Genomic DNA, 19,684 nt, shown 5'->3' on the forward strand with positions numbered 1-19,684 from the left:
TGTTAGTAGCCTTTTGTCAGTAGTAGTATTTTGTTACTCCTTGGATATTTTATATTCATTTTAGCTTGATAGCTTCATGTGATCTCTTTGTAAATGGTGACAGACCCAAACGGTTCCTTTTCAACCTTTTCAGGGACGGAACCCTAAACATATATTTTGTTCACATTAATTCTGGGAAACAAAAGTCAACAAAACAGTGATTAATATACCCCTACAAGGTCAATTATTTAATCATTAAGTTTGTTTATGCAAGAGTAAATTAGTTTTATGATTCAAATTGATAAAATTGCAAAGCGTTCTAAAAACAAAACACGTGTACGAGTACTTCATTTGAAAGGCAAAAGAAACCTAAAATTATAAAATAAATTAAAAAATAATAATTATAGAGGATGCAACGCGATCTCATAGGGAGTGATGGGCTGGGGGGGGGGGGGGGGGGGGTACTAGAAATGGAAGGACAGGACATTCTCGTGTCTCACGTGTCTCACAATACTTTACAGCGTCATCTCACCTGCAACCTCACAGTAGCAGGTGCAGCTGTCAGTGTCTCATAAAATCGCCACGACCGTGTGAGAGACGCCATCATGCAACTGTAATTTAACCGAATCTCTTTTAACTACTACTTCTGTGTGAAAATGAGATAAAGGATATCTTTTAGATATGTCGGTACGTCAATGGTTCTTTGAGTACACAGCAAGTTGCGGCTGATGCTGACCACTTGTGACTGTCTACGGTAGAACATTTCGAATAGGCTCACTCAGTCTATATAGGATAACTGATTCACATCTCCACTTAAAATAATTTCCTTTGTTCCGGAAATTCTGGCTACCAGCTCGATCTCATGTACTATTAGGCGATTGCATTTATCTAACTTCCTTTTCGCCCCATTTACCAGCCTTCAAGTTCATTGAAACCGTCGAAGTTTATTGGCCGTTTATTTCCTATTTGTGATAACCATGTCTTCGTCAAAATCAAATTCTTCCTCAACCCGTTGTTTTACCGTATCCCAGGACACCAGTGACCCACTTGATCTTAACCACCTTTTAGCCACCTGACGATTTGGATTTCGAGTGCTAACCCTTAATTCGTTGGGCTCATTGGCAAGCGTTGACTTTAAAGTATCCTGTTGTTTTGGTGACCTCTTTATTTAGTTTTTTTTTTTTTTTTATTTAAGAGCTTTGTCGTGACAACGACCATGCCGCCCTGTTTGGTTAACATTCTAATTAATGTTAGTTACAATCAATTATTTTTATTCTGAACTATATACAATATTTTTTTTCCTAACACAGAGTCTGGCACTGCTAAAGCACTATTACATGCTTCTATATCATTGTAGAAATCTCTGCAAATTAACCGACGTCTCAGAGGCTCATTCTGGACACATTCCATCGTAACATGATATACGTCATCTATGGTGTTGCATGTACACCTGTTCATTAGGAGAATCAATTTTTTTCATTAGAAATGCGAATTTGTTTGATGGAATGTGTCCCAACCTAAGTCTTAAACACGTCAACAATCTTTTCTATTTAGGCTAACAGAGTCAATCCACGATTTTATTGAAGGTTCCGCTTGAATAGTTCTGTACCAAATACCCTTAGTTAGAGATCGTTGGTCAAAATATTCCTTCCAAAACGAGTAACACAAATTCCTAATTAAATAAACACAATCAGAAGATACCGGTTCGATAGTCATTGGAACACCATCCGTAATTCCCTCCTTGGCTAGTGTATCAGCAATTTCATTACCTAAAATATGAACGTGTGAAGGGATCCATTGTAAGACTACTAATTTATTCTGCTGATCATACTCATGAATTAATTTTAAAATATTAAATGCTACGGGGATACCTTTAGGATTAGAGGTACATCGAGCAATGTGTTGAAGAGAACTCTTGGAGTCAGAAAATATGACAAATTTGGTATGATTTACTGACGAAATATACGATAGTGCTTCACAAATGGCGATTAGTTCTGTATGCATGATGGAAATATTTTTATTGATTTGAAATTTAATAAATTCCGAATTTTGTTTATCATAAAAAGCTGCCCCTGATAAATTGCCTTCTTTAGACCCATCTGTATAAATCTTATAGAAGTCACTATAATCATTGTTTATAAACCGTTGGCAGTGATCACCCAAGTAATCAATATTGTAAGTCTTTTTAGGTTTATTGAAGTGGTCAATATTTATTTTAATTACGTTTTCTACTGCTAAGTTGTTTATCCAAGTATCAAAAGAAAAGAAATTAATTTTGTTACTCTGATTTACTTCAAGATATCTAAATCGCTTATGAATATTTAATAATAATGGTTTACGTTTTCTTTTCCATTTATTTAACACATCACTTGCAATAGAAGTTTCTAAAATCTGAATAGTATTAGACAATTTAAATGACTTAGATTTCAACCAAAACTTACCGCCTAGATAGAATCTTCTAAATTGAAGAGGCTGTATACCCAGATCAGATTCCATAACATGAGTTGGAGTACTTCTAACATAGCCGCCAATAATTCTTAACGCTTTATTTTGCACTAAGTCCAATTTTTTTAAATGTGCTTCACTACTGTCATCTATTAAAAAACTTGCATAATCTAAACGACTTCGAATAGAAGATAAATAAATACACCTAAGGTGTTTGGGATGAACTCCCCACCCAGACCCAGCTAGCACTTTAAAGATATTAAGAAATTTTAAAATTTTTCCCTGCAATTCATTGACTTGTTTAGCCCATCTCAAAGATCTATCCAGCCAACAACCCAAATATTTAACGTTTTCTACTGCTTCTAACAAATTTTCATTGACATATATTTTAACAGGAAATCTATTAATGCCCTTTTTAAATACAATAATTTTGCTTTTAGATGTTGAAATTTTCATACCTATCTCACTGACACAATTATAAAATTTATTAACAGCCATCTATCAAGTGGCTTGCCCTTCATTTATATTAGAACATGATGTATATAAAACAAAATCATCAGCATATTGTAAAAAATTAATATTGCTCATGGTTTCACATATATTATAAGTAGCAATATTAAATAATAAGGGAGACAAAGGATCTCCCTGTGCTAAACCCTGGCAAGTCTTACGAGAAATAATATTATTATTAACATTAATTTGAAGATATCTCTCAGACAGAATCTTCCATATATAGTTACACATTATGGAACCAATACCTATATCATGAAGCGTTTTCACTAAAGAATAAATATCCAAATTATTGTATGCATTATCAAGATCTACAAAACAGGCTATCGTTGAAAGATTTTTTGTGAAGTTTAATTGTATTGCAGATACCAAAACACCAAGGCAATCCAAAGTAGATCTCATTTTCCTAAATCCTACTTACTGTGCTTGGTGAAAAAAAACTATTATTTTCTATATACCATTCCAATCTTTTTTGAAGTACGGAATGAAAAATTTTGCATAAACAGGATATTAATGATATCGGACGTAGAGCTCCAGCATTTGATATATCGCGACCAGGCTTTGGAATTGGTATAACTGATATATACCGCCATTGTTTCGGAATACAGCTATTTATCAGAATCCTATTGTAAATACTTACCAAAACCGTCAGAGCATTAGATGATAAGTAATTAATCATAGAATACGAAATATCATCATGACCTGGAGCTGTATCTTTAGATTTAATACAGGACCTTAATTCGTTCTCCGTGATCCTAGACTCCAATTGTGGATTAGATGAGTTAAACAATGGACTATTTCGGCATACAGAATCTGGACATAAACTACTTAATAAATTTGTAGCCATTGTATCATCAATATTAGTTTTTTGCATTTTATAACCTTTAATCCATCTCATTTGGTTCCACATATCCAAAGATGATGTTGATTCGCCTATAGATGTACAAAACCTATTCCACGATTCTATCTGTGCCCTCCTAAGGAGTTTTTGGAAACTTTGAATTTTTTCTTTCAGAATTTCATAATTTCTGGGAGTTGGATTGCGACGAAAATTTCCAAGGGCCATGCGACGCACAGCTACCGCCCTACTCAATTCTGGTTTCCAATAAGATTTTGGTGTAAATTTGTCCGACAGCATAAGACAACATTTAAAAAAGGGGATGAACTTTTCAGCTGCCTTATTAATTAAATTAACAAAATTATTATAATCTTGTTGAATATCGTCCGTGAAAATAAAGTTTGTAAATAGTGTTTTAATATAGGTTCTATAACCACACCAATTAGCTAATTTGAAGTTTCGTTTCTTTATAAATTTTGTGTTAAGCTGAATTGAAGTACATAATTTGATTATAAGATGATCACTGCCAAGCGATTCATTAGTTACACTCCAATCAAAATTGAAGGGGATATCCGAAGAAACCAAAGACAAATCTGGACTGGATTTATGCAACACGCCCTGCACTAATTGTAATCTTGTTGCATTCCCATCATTTAAAGCTATAAAATTACTGTCTAGGATGGAATTATATAGTTGTGTCCCACGTGTGTCCGTTTTATACGACCAATCCACATGATCTTTATTTAGTTACACAAAGCTAAAGATTGCGCCGCCATATGTGCCTTTTATTTTTTTATGGGTTTTAACAGAGATTTTACAAGCGTGACTTATTTATACAGTGTTTCTTGCGTACTCTTCCAGAGCCTTGAGTTTAATCCGCCATAAGTTTCCTCCTGCTAAATATACTTCTTATAATTGCACCGGAGGTGTTACTTATGGCTCTTGCAGCTGAGTGTATATTCTGTGGGTCTGAACTAATCATCAAATCAAATATGATACCAAGGGCGCCAGGAGGAGAGCCGATCTATGATATGTCTATCGAGTTACGGCCATGTAGAACACAAAAACCATTGAATATCCATCCATCAATCCATCGGCCTTTTAAAGTCCACTGCTGGACGTAGACCCCCCCTAATGCCCGCCACTCCGTCCGATCCCGCACCCTTTGAATATATTTAGATAAAAATTATCATTTAGATAAAAAAAGTACTAAAAGTAACTTTTCCAAATTAACTTAGGTGGTATTTTTTGCAGAATTAGTAATTCTAGTAAAATTGCTGTTTAATATTATTCCAAGATTTTAATAATTTTTACATTATATCTAATCACTACAAATGCGCAGTAAACATATGTTAGAACAAGAGCATAGTTGAGGCGGCCGACTCCGCGGGCGGGTCGCTAGATGTACGCATTAGGTAATAATAGAATTTTTTGCTATATCTTTTGAATCCGCTTATAAAATAAAAGCTACTAAAGTCAAAATTTACCAATAAAATTTTTATGGAGTATATATACACTATTCCGCATCCAAGAACAGCCATACCGAGAACCTTCTCTTTTTTAAAATCGATTAGAATAATTATGATTATAAATATAATGTACCATCTAACAAACAAGATACCTATTAATTATTTTCTGAGTGAATAAGAAACCTATATAGAGGTTTGTATATTAAATACATAAATAAAGGTTGCAATGTTTAAACATTTTAAGGTTTGTGATTTTTTCACTTATTTTTCACCTTGATCCAGCTATTCTGAGTCCAGAGTTCTTAAGAACGTATGGAATGGAAATATCAACTATCAAGCTAAAATGACTGTGGATTATCCAAATGTACAGATATCAGTCCCTTGGATAATCATATATTATATTATTATAATAGACTAGCAGACCTGGGCGGCTTCGCCCCCTTGTACTATACGAATATTTATTAAATATGTTGTTATGAAGTTATTTTCAATTTAGGGAGTAAGTCTCACCGTATTACCTCAACATCTCCTTTTATATTAGGTATATGAGTATTACAGAAACCATTACAAACTTATATATTTGTAGTTCATTTCATACAAAATAAGAGCACACGCCCACAAATTAATGTTTGTCAACTTTTATAAGTTATACTTTAACCTAGTGGGGAACGGAGTATCTTAAAAATAGATTCTCTCTGCCTACCCTGCGATATACGTGATCCACCATGAAGCTGGTCGTTTTTTAAAGATAAATAGTAGTTAGCCAACTTTAAATGGTCTAACCACAGAGAACGCAAAAGACCGTGCAAAGTGGAGTAGATTGAGTAGGAAGGCAGACCCTGGCAATAGCCAGGATTAATGCCATGAGGAAGAAGAGTAGTCAGCCAACTTTGGAAGCAAGAGAACTTTAAAGGTCCTAATAATTTTATGGATAAAGATATTTAAATATGTTCACACAGTATGAACGTAGCCTCGGACCAGTAAGCTAAAGTAATAAATACGCGTTACCTACATAATACAGTATCGACGGTCGAGTAGCTTGAGAATGACTTCGTGGATCGTCCTTTTCGCGTTTTTGTGCGCAAGCGCATGCAGGTGTGACTTACCTTATAAATGTATGCAAAAGGAATATTTGAAAAACTTCTTCACACTATCTTCAGATGCAATTAATAATGAATACTGTTTTGTGCATAAGAATATGAATAATAGAAAACATAATAAAGATAATGAACAAGATAGCAACAACAGTGCTGCACTGGAGATCAGTGACTATGATGTTAACGACGTGATTATCAACATAAGCGGTAAGTGGAATATATAAAAATGTATATACAGCTTGATGGGGAAATAGATGTGAAACTGATACAGGTAGAGGAGATCATTTTCAATCATTTTTTATCTCTCGAATCAGCTTCACGTTATTTCTTATTTTTTGTAAATTAAATAGTAGATAGACATTCATATAATTATATAATATATTTTTTATGTATCTTCATTCCTCTTTGAACAAAAAAATATAATAATAATAAATAATAAAACTGCTTTTCCATTTTAAGCCTTTAACATCAACAAATAAGATATATGATGAAACTAACATTTTAAATATTCGTCAATTATATCAATATAACACTTGTATTCTTATTCGTAAAATTTTACAAAACAATTTAGAATCGGAGCTATCTTTTCTGACAAATGAACAAATAGGAAATAGACCACTTAGAAGTGCAAACAATTTATACTTACCAAAGACAAGAACCAATTATGGCAAAAAATCTATTATTTATGAAGGAGCAGAAATTTACAATAAATTGCCTCAATATATAAAAACATCAAAAAATTTTTATAATTTCAAAACAAAATTAAAGGAACATTTTATAAAACTCAAATAGAATCCGACCCTGTATTATGATTTCTTCAAATGTGGGTAAACCTAACTTCATTGTAAACGGTCACGGTCAAATATGTTTAAATTTCTCAATACATCCTCTTTCACTTACATTTGTTAATTGAGTATTTGATATTGTTTTCTTTTGTTATTTACCATGTTTTGCTGATTCCAACGCTCACATTGATTAATATGTACTAATTTAAGATAATTTTTGTATTTCTCTTTAAGTGAAATGTAATTTCTTTTGAGAAATAAATAAACTCTTTAACCACAAATATTACAAATATTATATCTTTAACTCAATTTCGTTAGACGAGGATTACTACGCCATGCCGCAGGTGTTCCAGCTGGACCCGTATTGTGACTGCGAGAAGCGTGGAGGCGTATTCTGTGTTGGGAACTTTGAGCTTTTGCCTATCGGGGATAGCTCTTTATTCCGTATTATGAAGGTAAAAGCAAAAGAAAGTTCAATAACGAGCAACTTGCTCATCAATAGACCCTTGTGAAATTAGGGGTAACCTATTGTATACCTAACATACTGTAGTTCTACTTGGGATCGATCTATTATTACTGATAGGTATATTGTTACCAACAGACCTGATGTAGTGCTAGTAGACCAGGAGGCGCGTCGTCAGTGATTGTTGACATCGCTATCTGACATGATGATAATCTCGTAAAGACAGAAAAACAAAAAGGATCTACATATATAATTTAGACTTAGCTTATAGGTTGGGACGGCGCGTAATGTGATGAGGTTCGTCACCGAAGGCTTGGATCCTTGTGTCCGGCCGTCGCAAAAGTATTATGTATAGGTTTGAATGTATTTTTTTATCCTAAAATATATTTTGAAATGAAAAGTCTTGGATAAAGAAAGTATTATGATGTACTGAAATTTATTTTTTCTCCAATGTTCACACTACCATTCACTTATTTACGCACTTTTAATATATTTATTGTTAATTCTTGTACAGGGCGTGTCAGCAAACTGGGCTGACTTCGTGAACCATACGCGCATTTACCGAGGAATGTGCCTCACATGCAGCTGCTCTCCTTTTCAGGCTTCTTCACAAGAAGAATGGTAATATTGATGCAGTTCTTACATAGTACTAAAGTTATATATGAAATATTGTAGAGTAGGTACTACTACTTACTTTTGAAATTTAAATATTCCGTAAAATAAGCGATAACTTTGATCTTCAATTGATTTATAAAATATTGTAACATTGTAGGTACCTATATAGTATACCTATGTAAGACATGGAACTTAATCAATTTTTATATAATTGTTGATAACGTGAGTTATGTATCGATTTTAACCGTCGTTGTTAATATCAAAAGAAAATTATGAATTCGACTGCAAATTTTTTTGTATGTGGATATGTTTACATATTTCTCAGTCAATTATCACTAGATTTTGGTGATGCTTTTGTCGTATGGTTACATCTTTCAGAAGTGGTCCCATAAACATTGTGTTTTTGGTTCAGTCAATTAAGAACAGTTTGTGGCTTATGTAAGCCTACCTTTTTTTATTTTTCTACAAATCTTTTTTCCTGTTTTCCCAGGTTCGAATCATGCGTCAATACAAAAACGATGTCGCAATACAACTTGACAGCGCGCCTCAATCACCTCGACTACTGTAAAGAGGGACCAACTCCTTCACCACCACTGAGTACCAACGAGAAAGCTTTCGCTGTATTTATAATGTTTATAGTGACGTTCACCGCTATCAGCACTGTTCTTGATGTGAAACATTCAGGTGCTTCCAAGAGTGAGTGTTTGATGAGTGAAATCACAAAATAATATTTGATATTATCCTGGTGTCTGTATGATTGTTTTATCTTCCTTACTACCTACTATATATCTGACAGCAACTACATCATACCCATATTCCAGATCACCGCTGGCCCTCACACTGGTCACTACTGACCTCTTGGAAAGCTCTGGTAGCGCCGCCGCGGACGTCCCCGAGGAGAGACCTGCGCGCCTTCGACGGACTTCGTGTGTTTTGCATGATGTTCGTGATCGGCGCACACATCGGGATCAGTCACCTTGCATATGTTGATGATACGTCTTTTGAACGTGTAAATTTTACACATTGCGTAACATTTTAATTTATATATAAGTTTTATAGAGGTTTATTGCCTTAAACAATTTTTGAAGATTTTTGGCTCCTCCTGTCCGTTACATGGAAACTTCGCAACGCACGCGAACGTTTTTGTGTAACCCCTCTATATCAAATAGATAATTTTAGTTAAACCACTATTATTTTAGCAGTGATGTACGTGAAGGATAGGGGAAATGAAACAAAAAACTAGCTATACCACCTAAAAATGATTAATTTTTAATTTTATATTAATTTTCAGTATCATCATACTTTGATCACCATGCTTTTGGTGAACAGCACTTTAGTAGTGCAAATATTCTTCATGATGTCCAGCTTCTTGATGGCGCAAAAGTTGCTGAGAGAAAAAACACAGGAGGCCGCTGTCCTCATTTTCTATAAAACTATGCTTAAAAGATTTATAAGGCGAGTTTAATCTGACAGACACTGAATTAAATAATTAACGAAAATTCTGATACGAAACATCTTTTCCACTCGAGTTTTATTCAGTTTATGATTTATAAAAATATTTGTTAAGTCGTTGATTTTTACACATTTTAAATGAAAGTGAACTGAATTAATCGCGTATATTTCACACGTGGTGGTAGACTAACAAAAGGTTCCATGTAGTAAGTAGCATGATTTAGATGTTTTGTATTATTATACGCCAATGGTTTTTTCGTCTATATTAGTAAAGAAGAATGAGCGGGGGAGGGGGACTCTTCGCAATTTGCATAATTTATTTTATATTTAACTAGCGGACGCGCGCAGCTTCGCTTGCGTATTTAGAGGTGAATTCTAATAACCCATGAAAAATGTATTCGATTCGATTTCAAATTTTATAAAAATAGGTGGCGATTTAAAGATTTTTGCATACAAACTTTCAACCCCTTATTTGCACCCTTAGGGGGTGAATTCTAGAAATCCATGAAACACATGTTCAATTAAATATTTTTAAGAGTCTAAATATCAAATTTTATAAAAATCGGTGGCGATTTAAGAGTTTGTCCATACAAACTTTCAACCCCTTATTTGTTTGCACCCTTAGGGGAAGAATTCTAGAAAACTATGAAACACGTATTCAATTAAATACTTTTAAAAAACTAAATTTCAAATTTTATAAGATACGGTGCCGATTTAATTTTTTTTCCATACAAACTTTGAGCCCCTATTTTACCCCTTTAGGGTTAAAATTTTTCAAAATCCCTTCTTAGTGGATGTCCAGATTACGAAAATAAACGTCTGTCCAAAATTCACGTTCCTACGCACAGCGGTTACGGCTGTGCGTGCGTCTTACCTCAGTCAATGAGGACAAGTCCTTTTATATATATAGATTGTGATGATTATCTAATATAACAAAAAATGTAAAGAAAATTTATATAATTATAAATTAGATAACATAACATAAAAACTCTTTATTTCACACCAGAAAATTACATATTCCACAAATAAATTTCACTAAAAGCCGGCGGCCTTATCACTAAAAATGATCTCTTCCAGGCAACCTAATCTTAGAGGAATCAATTTAAAAGAGAGGGCATGGCGCGATCAAACATATATATATTTATACACCTGCATAAATACCATCTCATAAACTACATAGAATACACATACATAATAAAAATAAATAAATAGATAAGGCATATATTATGTTTTAAAATATTTACACGTTTTAGGCTAAGTCCAGGCTACTTCCTAGCTGTGTGGTTCTCCATGACGTGGTGGGATCGTGTGGCCGCGGGACCGCTCTGGCCGGTGCTCGTGGGGACGGAGAAGGTGCGCTGTCAACAAAACTGGTTGTTACAGTTCACTTATCTGGACAACTCTATTGATATACACGACAGATGCTTGATACAGGGATGGTGAGTATTGAAGGCTAATAATTACATATATTACGTAGGTATTTTGATTAAATATTAACATATAAAGATATTCTGCAGGTATTTTGCAGATATTATACATTGCGTCCGTCGTAGCCCAGCGGCACCAGGGTATGACTGTAATGCGAAGGTTGTTGGTTCGATCCCCAATCAAGGAAGTGAAATATTTATTTATGTTTATATTACCATGTCTTCGCTCTTGTGTCGAGGCAAAGCGCGGCGTTGAGTTCTGTCACTCAACACGCAAAGCCTCCAGAATTTGGCAGAAAGTGGAGAACGGAGTGTCTTCACACTAGGTTCCCTCTGCCTACCCTGCTGTGGAATACAGTGTGAGGCTGATAAAAAAAAATGTAAAGATATATTAATCATGTTTAATAATCAATATTTTAACTCTTCATTCAAAATTTAATGATTCCAGGTATTTGTCGGTGGACATGCAGTTCTACGCTGCGTCTCTCGTCCTGACCCTGCTGCTACGGAAGTCTCGTCGTGCAATAAAAATATTGAGTACTCTACTTACAGGCGTTGTTGTGGCCAATTTAGTTATGAGCTACACGTGGCATATCATACCTAACTTCCTAATACATAATTACCAGTAAGTTGTTTAAATTCCCTATTTCACGTTACTTTTAAGGTTCCTTATGTCAAAAGGTAAAAACGGAACCTTTATAAAATCACTTTGTTTACTGTCTGTCAGTCTCATAAAAACACTTGCAGTAACATAGAGATTAAGGGCGACTGCTAAATATAGCGCCGGCTTTTCTTAGCTACATGCTCATGCGACTAGTCCAAAATGCTTGCAAAATCTATTTCGGAAACCAACCTAGTGTTGCTGCTTTAGTGTTTCTATTTCATTTGTTTTTTTCTATTTCACTTATTGTTAGATGAAGTTCTATAATTATAAATCTAACTTGAACATTACATTTTAGATCAATCCTGCAGATGTACAGAGGCAGCACCTCCATGAATATATCCTACAGGTCGCTGTTGGGAAACGCCGGCAGCCCTTTAATAGGACTGGTGCTTGCGCACGCGCATGTCTCACGCACACCTGCTAGTGTCACTGACAGATTAATAAATAATAAGGTGATTTTATTCCCTTCATTTTAGTTACAATTTCTTTATGTTGCTTCGTATTAAATATCCAATTGTTTGTTTGAAGTGAGTTTGATTTTCACGCCCTTTCGTGGTCACGCTTTGTTACCCTGCTCAAGTAAAATATATTGTAGCATTCCCTTCAATACACCAAGCAACATCACTGAAATAGGCTGTAAATTTCTCCTAGCGTCTCTCTTACCACTTACAGGACGGAAAATGCGTGTAGAGATTTTCCAAATGGCTGTAATATATCAGACACATAAATTAAACATGCTTTTTGTGTTTTTCACAGGTCTTCCGCATATGTACCACACTATCCCTCCCAGCGGCCTTCCTGTTCACGTGCCTGTCTCCGGCGGCGCTAGGCGCGGGCCCCCCGGGACGCGCGCCTGCTGCTGTACTTGCTGGTATCGAGAGACCGGTGTTCGTATCTCTTGTGGCTTTGGCCATGTTTGGAGCTATTAATGGCGTGAATTGTATGCTTTGCGAATATTTCTTTTTCTTTCAGATTTTATTAACCATAATAAAATTTATGAAATATTTTACTGTGTCGTTAGGGATCGAATAGAAAACAACAAACTTAAGTAAGTGCTGGATATGAACCTAATATAATGAATGACTAGCGACACGACTGGGACCTCGCTGGTGTCGAGAGCGGTGTTCGTGTCACTTGTGGCTTTTGCTACGAGTATGTTCGGAGCTAGTATTAACTATAATAATAATAATAATAATAATATATTTATTAAATTAATATTTGATACATTACAATACAATTTTAATCGTTAATAACTGCAGTAGTATAAACTGTGTTGCAGTTATTAGCTCCCGCCTATAACTATGTGAATGCTTTGCGAATTTTGTTTCTTTAGGTTTTATAAACTACTAGTGGACGCGCGCAGCTTCGCTAGCTTATTTAAGGGTGAATTCTAATAAACCATGAAACATGTGTTCAATAAAATATTTTAAGAGTCTAAATTTCAAATTTTATAAAAGTCGGTGGTGTTTTAAAGATTTTTCCAAAAAAACTTTCAACCCCTTATTTGCACCCTTAGGGGGAGAATTCTAGAAAACGACGAAACACGTGTTCAATTAAATACTTTTTAAAATCTAAATTTCAAATTTTATAAGAATCGGTGCCGATTTAATTTTTTTTCCATACAAACTTTCAATCCCTATTTCAACCCTTTAGGGTTAAAATTTTTCAAAATCCCTTCTTAGTGGATGTCCAGATTACGAAAGTAACCATAAAATTTGGACAGACCCAAATTTTATGTTTCTACGCACAGCGGTTACGGCTGTGCGTGCGTCTTACTTCAGTCAGAGAGGACAAGTCCTTTTATATATACAGGGTGTCCCAGGAGTCAACGATAAAACGAAACCAGATGATAGACCAAGTCATGACAGTTATGAGAAAAATATAAAAAAAAATCTTTGTCATGTATTTTTCATTACATTTTTTTGAAAAACCGACACCCTGTGATGGTTTTTCAAGTCCCAGGACTACAAATATTACTCTTTCTTCATTTTTTTTTCTGTAATATAATCATGAGTAATTTTTCTGTGAATTACAGCTTAAAATTGAAACATACCTGCATCAGTTTTCAAAAAAATATCGTGTTTTTGCCAAACATTAAATTCAAAACATTTACTACACTCAACTTTAACCGACTGTACTATAAAAAAAATGTACTACACTGTTTTTGCAAGTAACTTTAAAAGTTGGAACATTTAATCTGAATTCCGAAATGGTACGAAACTTGCTGGATTACTTCTTTGTTGAAGAGAGAAAAATCGAAATACACGATAATCGGGTTGACGTTCATCGTTTTGATATCTTTTCCGATACATTCTAGATGCAGCATTTGCGCTACATTCATGGAGAATGGTTATCCTCCATGAATGAAATGCATATTGGCAATGTGTCAAAGACTGAGTATATGGCCTGCGAGAGCCCGGGCTCGAGCACTATCCTTATAAGTCCTGGGCCAGCCCCTAAGTCGGATAAGCGTTGCCTGGGCTAAGTGGCGGGAGGTCACTGGTATGGTCTGTGATCACAGGATACCGTCCAAATTCTTATCCGGCTAAGGAGATCGTGATCGATGCCTCCAGACTCGTGCATGGCGGATCCAAGGTACCTGAACTTTTCCAACTTAGGGGCTGGCCCAGGACTTATAAGGATAGTGCTCGAGTCCGGGCTTATAAGGATAGTGCAGGCCATATACTCGGTCTTTGACACATTGCCAATATGCATTTCATTCATGGAGAGTGGTTATGTAACGCAAATGCTGCAGCTAGAATGTATCAGAAAAGATATCAAAACGCTGAACGTCATCCCGATTATCGTGTATTTCGATTTTTCTCTCTTCAACAAAGAAGTAATCCAGCAAGTGTCGTACCATTTCGGAATCCAGATTAAATGCGCCAACTTTTAAAGTTACTTGCAAAAACAGTGTAGTATATTTTTTTTATAGTACAGTCGGTTAAAGTTGGGTGTACTAAATATTTTGAATTTAACGTTTGGAAAAAATACGATATTTTATTGAAAACTGATGCAGGTATGTTTCAATCTTAAACTGTAATTCACAGAAGGGTTACTCATGATTACATTACAGAAAAAAAATGAAGAAAGAGTAATATTTGTAGTCCTGGGACTTGAAAAACCATCACAGGGTGTCGGTTTTTCCGATATTTTTTAAAATCAATATAATATGAAAAATACATGACAAAGATTTTTTTTTATATTTTTCTCATAACTGTCATGACTTGGTCTATCATCTGGTTTCGTTTTATCGTTGACTCCTGGGACATCCTGTATATAGATAAAAGAATTTCTTAAATATTTTACTCTACGGATAGGGATCGAAATAAAACACCACCACACACAGCAGGGTAGGCAGAGGGAATCTAATGTTAAGACACTCCGTTCCCCACTTACCGGCGAATTCTAGAGGCATTGCGTGTTGAGTTGCGGAACTCAACGCTGCGCTGCGATGCGATGTGACTTTATGTGTAATATTCAGTGTTTGTTTTCGTTTGTCCATTAAGTATGTACATACTTAAATAAATATATTAGACACAATAGACTTCAGTTATGAACTAACCTATCATAGAAGTAGATTAAACTAACACTATGCTTATGTATGTACTTTTACTGTATACATTTTGTTTTCAGTCGATGGTTTAGATATATTTGTTGTAGTAACTTAATATATATATATATAATTAAAGAAGTCGAATATTAAATCTCAAAGTCACACACAGCCGGACTACGGACTAGCACTTGACTCGGTAGCATCATTTATATTGTTTCTGGAAGACCTGTATATCTCTAATGTCGTATCTACAGCTCCATGGAGTAGAGCCTTCTCTCACGCGCACGCGGCGCCGGCGTCCCGCCTCACGTACGGCGCATACTTGCTGCACTTGTTCTTCGTGGTCGCGAGAGCCGCCACCAAACACGCCACCACGACCTTCAGCTTAAACACTATTGTGAGATTTCTTGCTTAGCCGCGTAACAAGGCCTCAACTATAAAATTATTCCAATAACAAAGAGAAAACACTTTTTTAAAACTAGTACAAAACCTGTCTATGAGCAGGATTTAAACATGTAATAAGTATATGTATGACGTCTACATTGCTTCACCATGCCATATTATTAACATTGAGTTTTAATAGCTGCTGTATGTACCACAAGTTTGAAGCTGTAAACACTGAATTAGAAAATCACTGATCCAATTAATTTTTTATTTAATTTTCTCAAATATTTCAGTTGACAGAAACATTTGGCGTCGCAGTGTGGGCGTACGCGGCGTCGTTCCTGCTGGCGATGCTGGTGGAGCTTCCAACGCAGACGTTGTACAAGGAAATCAAGAATCTACGGATTAAACTTAAACTAAGTCATAAGAAAAAAATTAGTAAAAAACTATTATGTTGAGAATGTTGGAAATATATATTTTATGTACAGGGCTATTGGTATTTGGGCTATATAAACAACTGGCAAGGGTGATTCATATAGGAGATAATATAGAATGGCCAGAATTTTTAGTTTTTGAGATATTGGCCATTTACAAGCATGTGTGTTTCTGCATCAATGTGCACATGTATGAAGGGTAGCTTTATTATGACAAGTTATTTTTATTATGTATTTAACATTAATTGGTCAAGTGAGGTTTACGGAGCAAAAAATAATTTCATATCAAATTATAGCTATTTTATTATTATATACTAGCGGCCCGCCCGCGGCTTTGCCCACACTACACTAAAGTGCAGTAGAGCAATTGCACCGCACAAAACAGGGTAGGCACCCTAGTGGGGACACTTCATTCCTTACTTTCCCTCGAAATTGAATACTATGCAGACTACTGTACTTTTCAGTTTCGCAATTTCACAACTCCTTTATAGCTAAAACTTAATTAGTCATTGCGGTGACAGTGAGTGTTACTGTTATTGCGTTAGTCGTACGCCTCCCACTTGGAGAAGTGATTAAAACTGTTTTCCCATTCTAGTCAGACTGCGGTGTTTAACCACTAAACACACAGTATCAAAAAATAAAAAATGAGAAATACTCTTAACACTATTTATCCTTTTTGCTTAACCTGTTCAAGGGAAAAGGAAGAACCTAATGAAGAAAGTCTGGACCTGATTGAAAATAATAAGAATGAAAGTAAACACAGTGTTTGGTTTGTTATAGACATTTATTGTGTACCTGTTGACAGATATCTCTATCCCTAGTCTCACAATGTCCCACACTTACACTATGCAATCACTCCTTACATGCTTAAAATTAGAATTTCTGTAGAATATTCTGTCAGTGTTCCCTATTATTGATTTAGAGTTCAATTTAAACACTTGACCAAACTATTAACCAGGGATGATAGATGTAACATTTCAAATCTGGATATGCATACAGATGTAAGTGTTAGTTCTGATATTTATTGTTTATTATAAGCAACCAGTTCTTCCTATTTACCACTACTTTGTATTTAGCACTAGTGCGTTGAGTTAGTTACACAACATTAAAATCCTACAACAATTATCATGATACTCTGGACTCCATATATCAGACCCGATATCAGATATCCAAAATCTTTTATAGTTGAATTAGTTATGGTTATAAATTATTTTTTTTTTTATTTTGAATATCCAATAAATTTAGAGACCGTTACCAAGTTTCATAACATCCCTAGCATTGACAAATACTTACAGAATAAAAATGATAAGGAATAAAGTTACTTATATATTTACAGTTTGTTGTCCATGTTCTAAATAAAATTCATGTAAGCCTATATTTTGAAATGTTGTATCAACAACCACACAATCACAATATCTCAATATCAAAACACATTTTATTAAATAATAATCTTTATCTGACAAATGCATTTGGACATTATAAGTATTAAACAAACTGAACTTAAGTTTACTGCAGGTTTATCGTCTTGAAGGTCCCGAGCCACCCTGCCAGCCTCCACGATGCCCTCCACCTCTACCTCCTGCTCTGCCTCGACCGGCAGCTGAAATTTACCACATAAAACATAAATTACTAAATCAGATTTGTATTAGCTTCATTAGGTGTTGGCAGAGGAAACTTCGTGTCAAAACTCATTTCACTGCTCAATTTTCTACTATGCATGTTGAGTGGAAGAGCTCATTTCTTACTTACTTAACTTTAACTTATCAAACGTATCATTTACAGTTAGACGCTGTGCCCCTGCGCTATAACGATAGCTTCCTAGATTAAACATAAAATAAATAAAATACGCCTGATTGGATATTTTAGTAAACCAACGTATAGAGAACTATAGATATAAATATTTGATGTTCAGTTTAAGTTTCAATTTATAGACTCGAAGACAAACAAATGACACAATTCAAAACAGCTAAAATATAACCTAATAAAAAACATAGTACTGTTTGTAAACAAATACTATGGCACTGGATACAATTTATAAAATTTAGATAACTTTTTGGAAGTTTACCTTGAGCACGAAGTATAGCACTTTTCCCACGCCCAGCCGTGGGTTTGTTCCCCTGTCGTTTGAACATGGGCGCATTTTTTAACATATCCGGTAATATAAGGAAACGGATTTTAGATCCTCTAATGTATACATTCTCCAATTGCGCGACTCTTCCATCCCTATAAGTGACTGTTACTTGGGTCATCTGACAATTCATATTATCCTCGGCCTCTATAAGCTTCCCGCGGTAAATTTCGCCGGTATTTGTTTCGCAGGTCACTACATGGCCTTCCGCTTCGTGTAATACTTTAATAGGCACACCGATAGACATCTTAGATTATATATTCACAGGCAATTGTTACAATTAATCTATAATATCTGGATAATTACAGATGTAATGAGATTAAATTTACGTCGCCAGACGCCTAAATAAAAGAGCTAAACAGAAACACAAACAATGGCGGCGGGCAGTGTGACTAGTAATAAAAAATTAATAGATGATAAAATTTCTAAAATTTTCATTGTATGACGATATATTTATTTTAAAAGTATAATTAAACGTGCGATAATTCTATTCAAATAAATAAATTACGTTGTAAGAAAATATTAAATGATTTCTTTGGTATTCTATTATTTCAAATTTATAAATGACATCACATTCATCACATTCATAAAGTATAAGGGTCATACTCATATGAGTGTTATATTACAATAGCTATAACAAATAAAAGAAAATAGAATGATTTTTCATTCTAAATTTAACTATGCCTACCCCCTTATGATAAGTGGATAGTCTACACATCAAAATTTAAAAAAAAATGTAAAGAAAAAAATTCAAATTCCATCATTTGTCCCCTTCTGTGGAATGTTCAGATTCGTAGTTCATAGTTTCAAAAATTTGTAATTTAAGTTATTACGCCCGTGTCATCGAAATCACACATATTTTCAGCATAGAATATACTTGAGTTGATTTTTTAATGATAATTTCCAAATTTCTAATAAACTAGCTGTTACACGTATCTGACTCTTTTCTGTGGTGGAAAATTTCTACTAAAGTTACCTTAAATGTAATATTTTTTAATTTGGTAATATTAGACAGCTATAATTTGCTTACACCCATTACGCAAGACGGATGTGTATTTTTATATTCCAATAAAAAGAATCATGTATTTTATTCATTTTGTAAAAGATCAATGCATCTTTCCTATTTTTAGTGTATTTTGGTAAGTATGTGCTACTTATATTTGTAATTATATAGGCACAATGGATTTAAAGGAGTATTTTTGAAATCTCACTTGCCATTTCTCTATCCTTGAAAACTAAAGACCATTGCTGATTTTCGATTGGAAAATCTTTTCTGTTGACATATTTTCTGTTACCTTAAATAACGAAATCTAAGCTTAGCTACCTTTTTTACATTGTTCAAGCCACATTGCCCTATTCAAATAGGTCTGGGGTGCGCTAAAGCAATGAAGAGAAGAAAAAACAAGGCGGGAGCTAATAACTGCGACACAGTTAATAT

General features: G+C 34.6%; 2 protein-coding genes and 1 pseudogene across 3 annotated transcripts; 1 reads left to right on the top strand and 2 right to left on the bottom strand.

The window, feature by feature from the left end:
* Nucleotides 1-1,165: 1,165 nt before the first annotated feature.
* On the bottom strand, nt 1,166-2,039 carry LOC146540822 (uncharacterized; annotated as a pseudogene).
* Nucleotides 2,040-6,164: 4,125 nt separating this feature from the next.
* Nucleotides 6,165-16,876, top strand: LOC146540823 (nose resistant to fluoxetine protein 6-like). Of its 2 annotated transcripts, none has more exons than XM_085199844.1 (12): nt 6,165-6,545; nt 7,442-7,578; nt 8,101-8,207; nt 8,692-8,897; nt 9,023-9,210; nt 9,493-9,656; nt 10,907-11,092; nt 11,529-11,705; nt 12,040-12,196; nt 12,501-12,684; nt 15,555-15,697; nt 15,978-16,876. In XM_085199844.1, the coding sequence occupies exons 1-12, from the start codon at nt 6,287-6,289 to the stop codon at nt 16,140-16,142; spliced, it is 2,073 nt and encodes a 690-aa protein (XP_085055970.1). In that variant the 5' UTR covers nt 6,165-6,286; the 3' UTR covers nt 16,143-16,876. The 2 variants fall into 2 exon arrangements, with proteins under 2 accessions (XP_085055970.1, XP_085055971.1); XM_085199845.1 differs by lacking the exon at nt 6,165-6,545 and adding an exon at nt 7,171-7,320.
* Nucleotides 16,877-16,881: 5 nt separating this feature from the next.
* On the bottom strand, nt 16,882-18,493 carry SmD3 (small ribonucleoprotein particle protein SmD3). Its single transcript, XM_085199846.1, has 2 exons — nt 18,184-18,493; nt 16,882-17,718 (listed from the first exon to the last, which is right to left on the bottom strand). The coding sequence occupies exons 1-2, from the start codon at nt 18,491-18,493 to the stop codon at nt 17,636-17,638; spliced, it is 393 nt and encodes a 130-aa protein (XP_085055972.1). The 3' UTR covers nt 16,882-17,635.
* Nucleotides 18,494-19,684: the final 1,191 nt, after the last annotated feature.

The sequence above is a fragment of the Heliconius melpomene genome, chromosome 2 (genome assembly GCF_056956725.1).
Source record: "Heliconius melpomene rosina isolate 202511_hmr_F chromosome 2, ASM5695672v1, whole genome shotgun sequence".
In the NCBI taxonomy this organism is placed as follows: Eukaryota; Metazoa; Arthropoda; class Insecta; order Lepidoptera; family Nymphalidae; genus Heliconius; species Heliconius melpomene.

Excerpts from the sequence above, each read along its gene's own strand:
- LOC146540823 (XM_085199844.1), top strand. The coding sequence starts at position 6,287 with ATGACTTCGTGGATCGTCCTTTTCGCGTTTTTGTGCGCAAGCGCATGC. Across the intron at positions 8,208-8,691 it reads GCTTCTTCACAAGAAGAATG|GTTCGAATCATGCGTCAATA; the intron begins GTAATATTGATG and ends CTGTTTTCCCAG. Across the intron at positions 15,698-15,977 it reads CCTTCAGCTTAAACACTATT|TTGACAGAAACATTTGGCGT; the intron begins GTGAGATTTCTT and ends CAAATATTTCAG.
- SmD3 (XM_085199846.1), bottom strand. The coding sequence starts at position 18,493 with ATGTCTATCGGTGTGCCTATTAAAGTATTACACGAAGCGGAAGGCCAT. Across the intron at positions 17,719-18,183 it reads TGCTATACTTCGTGCTCAAG|CTGCCGGTCGAGGCAGAGCA; the intron begins GTAAACTTCCAA and ends GGTAAATTTCAG.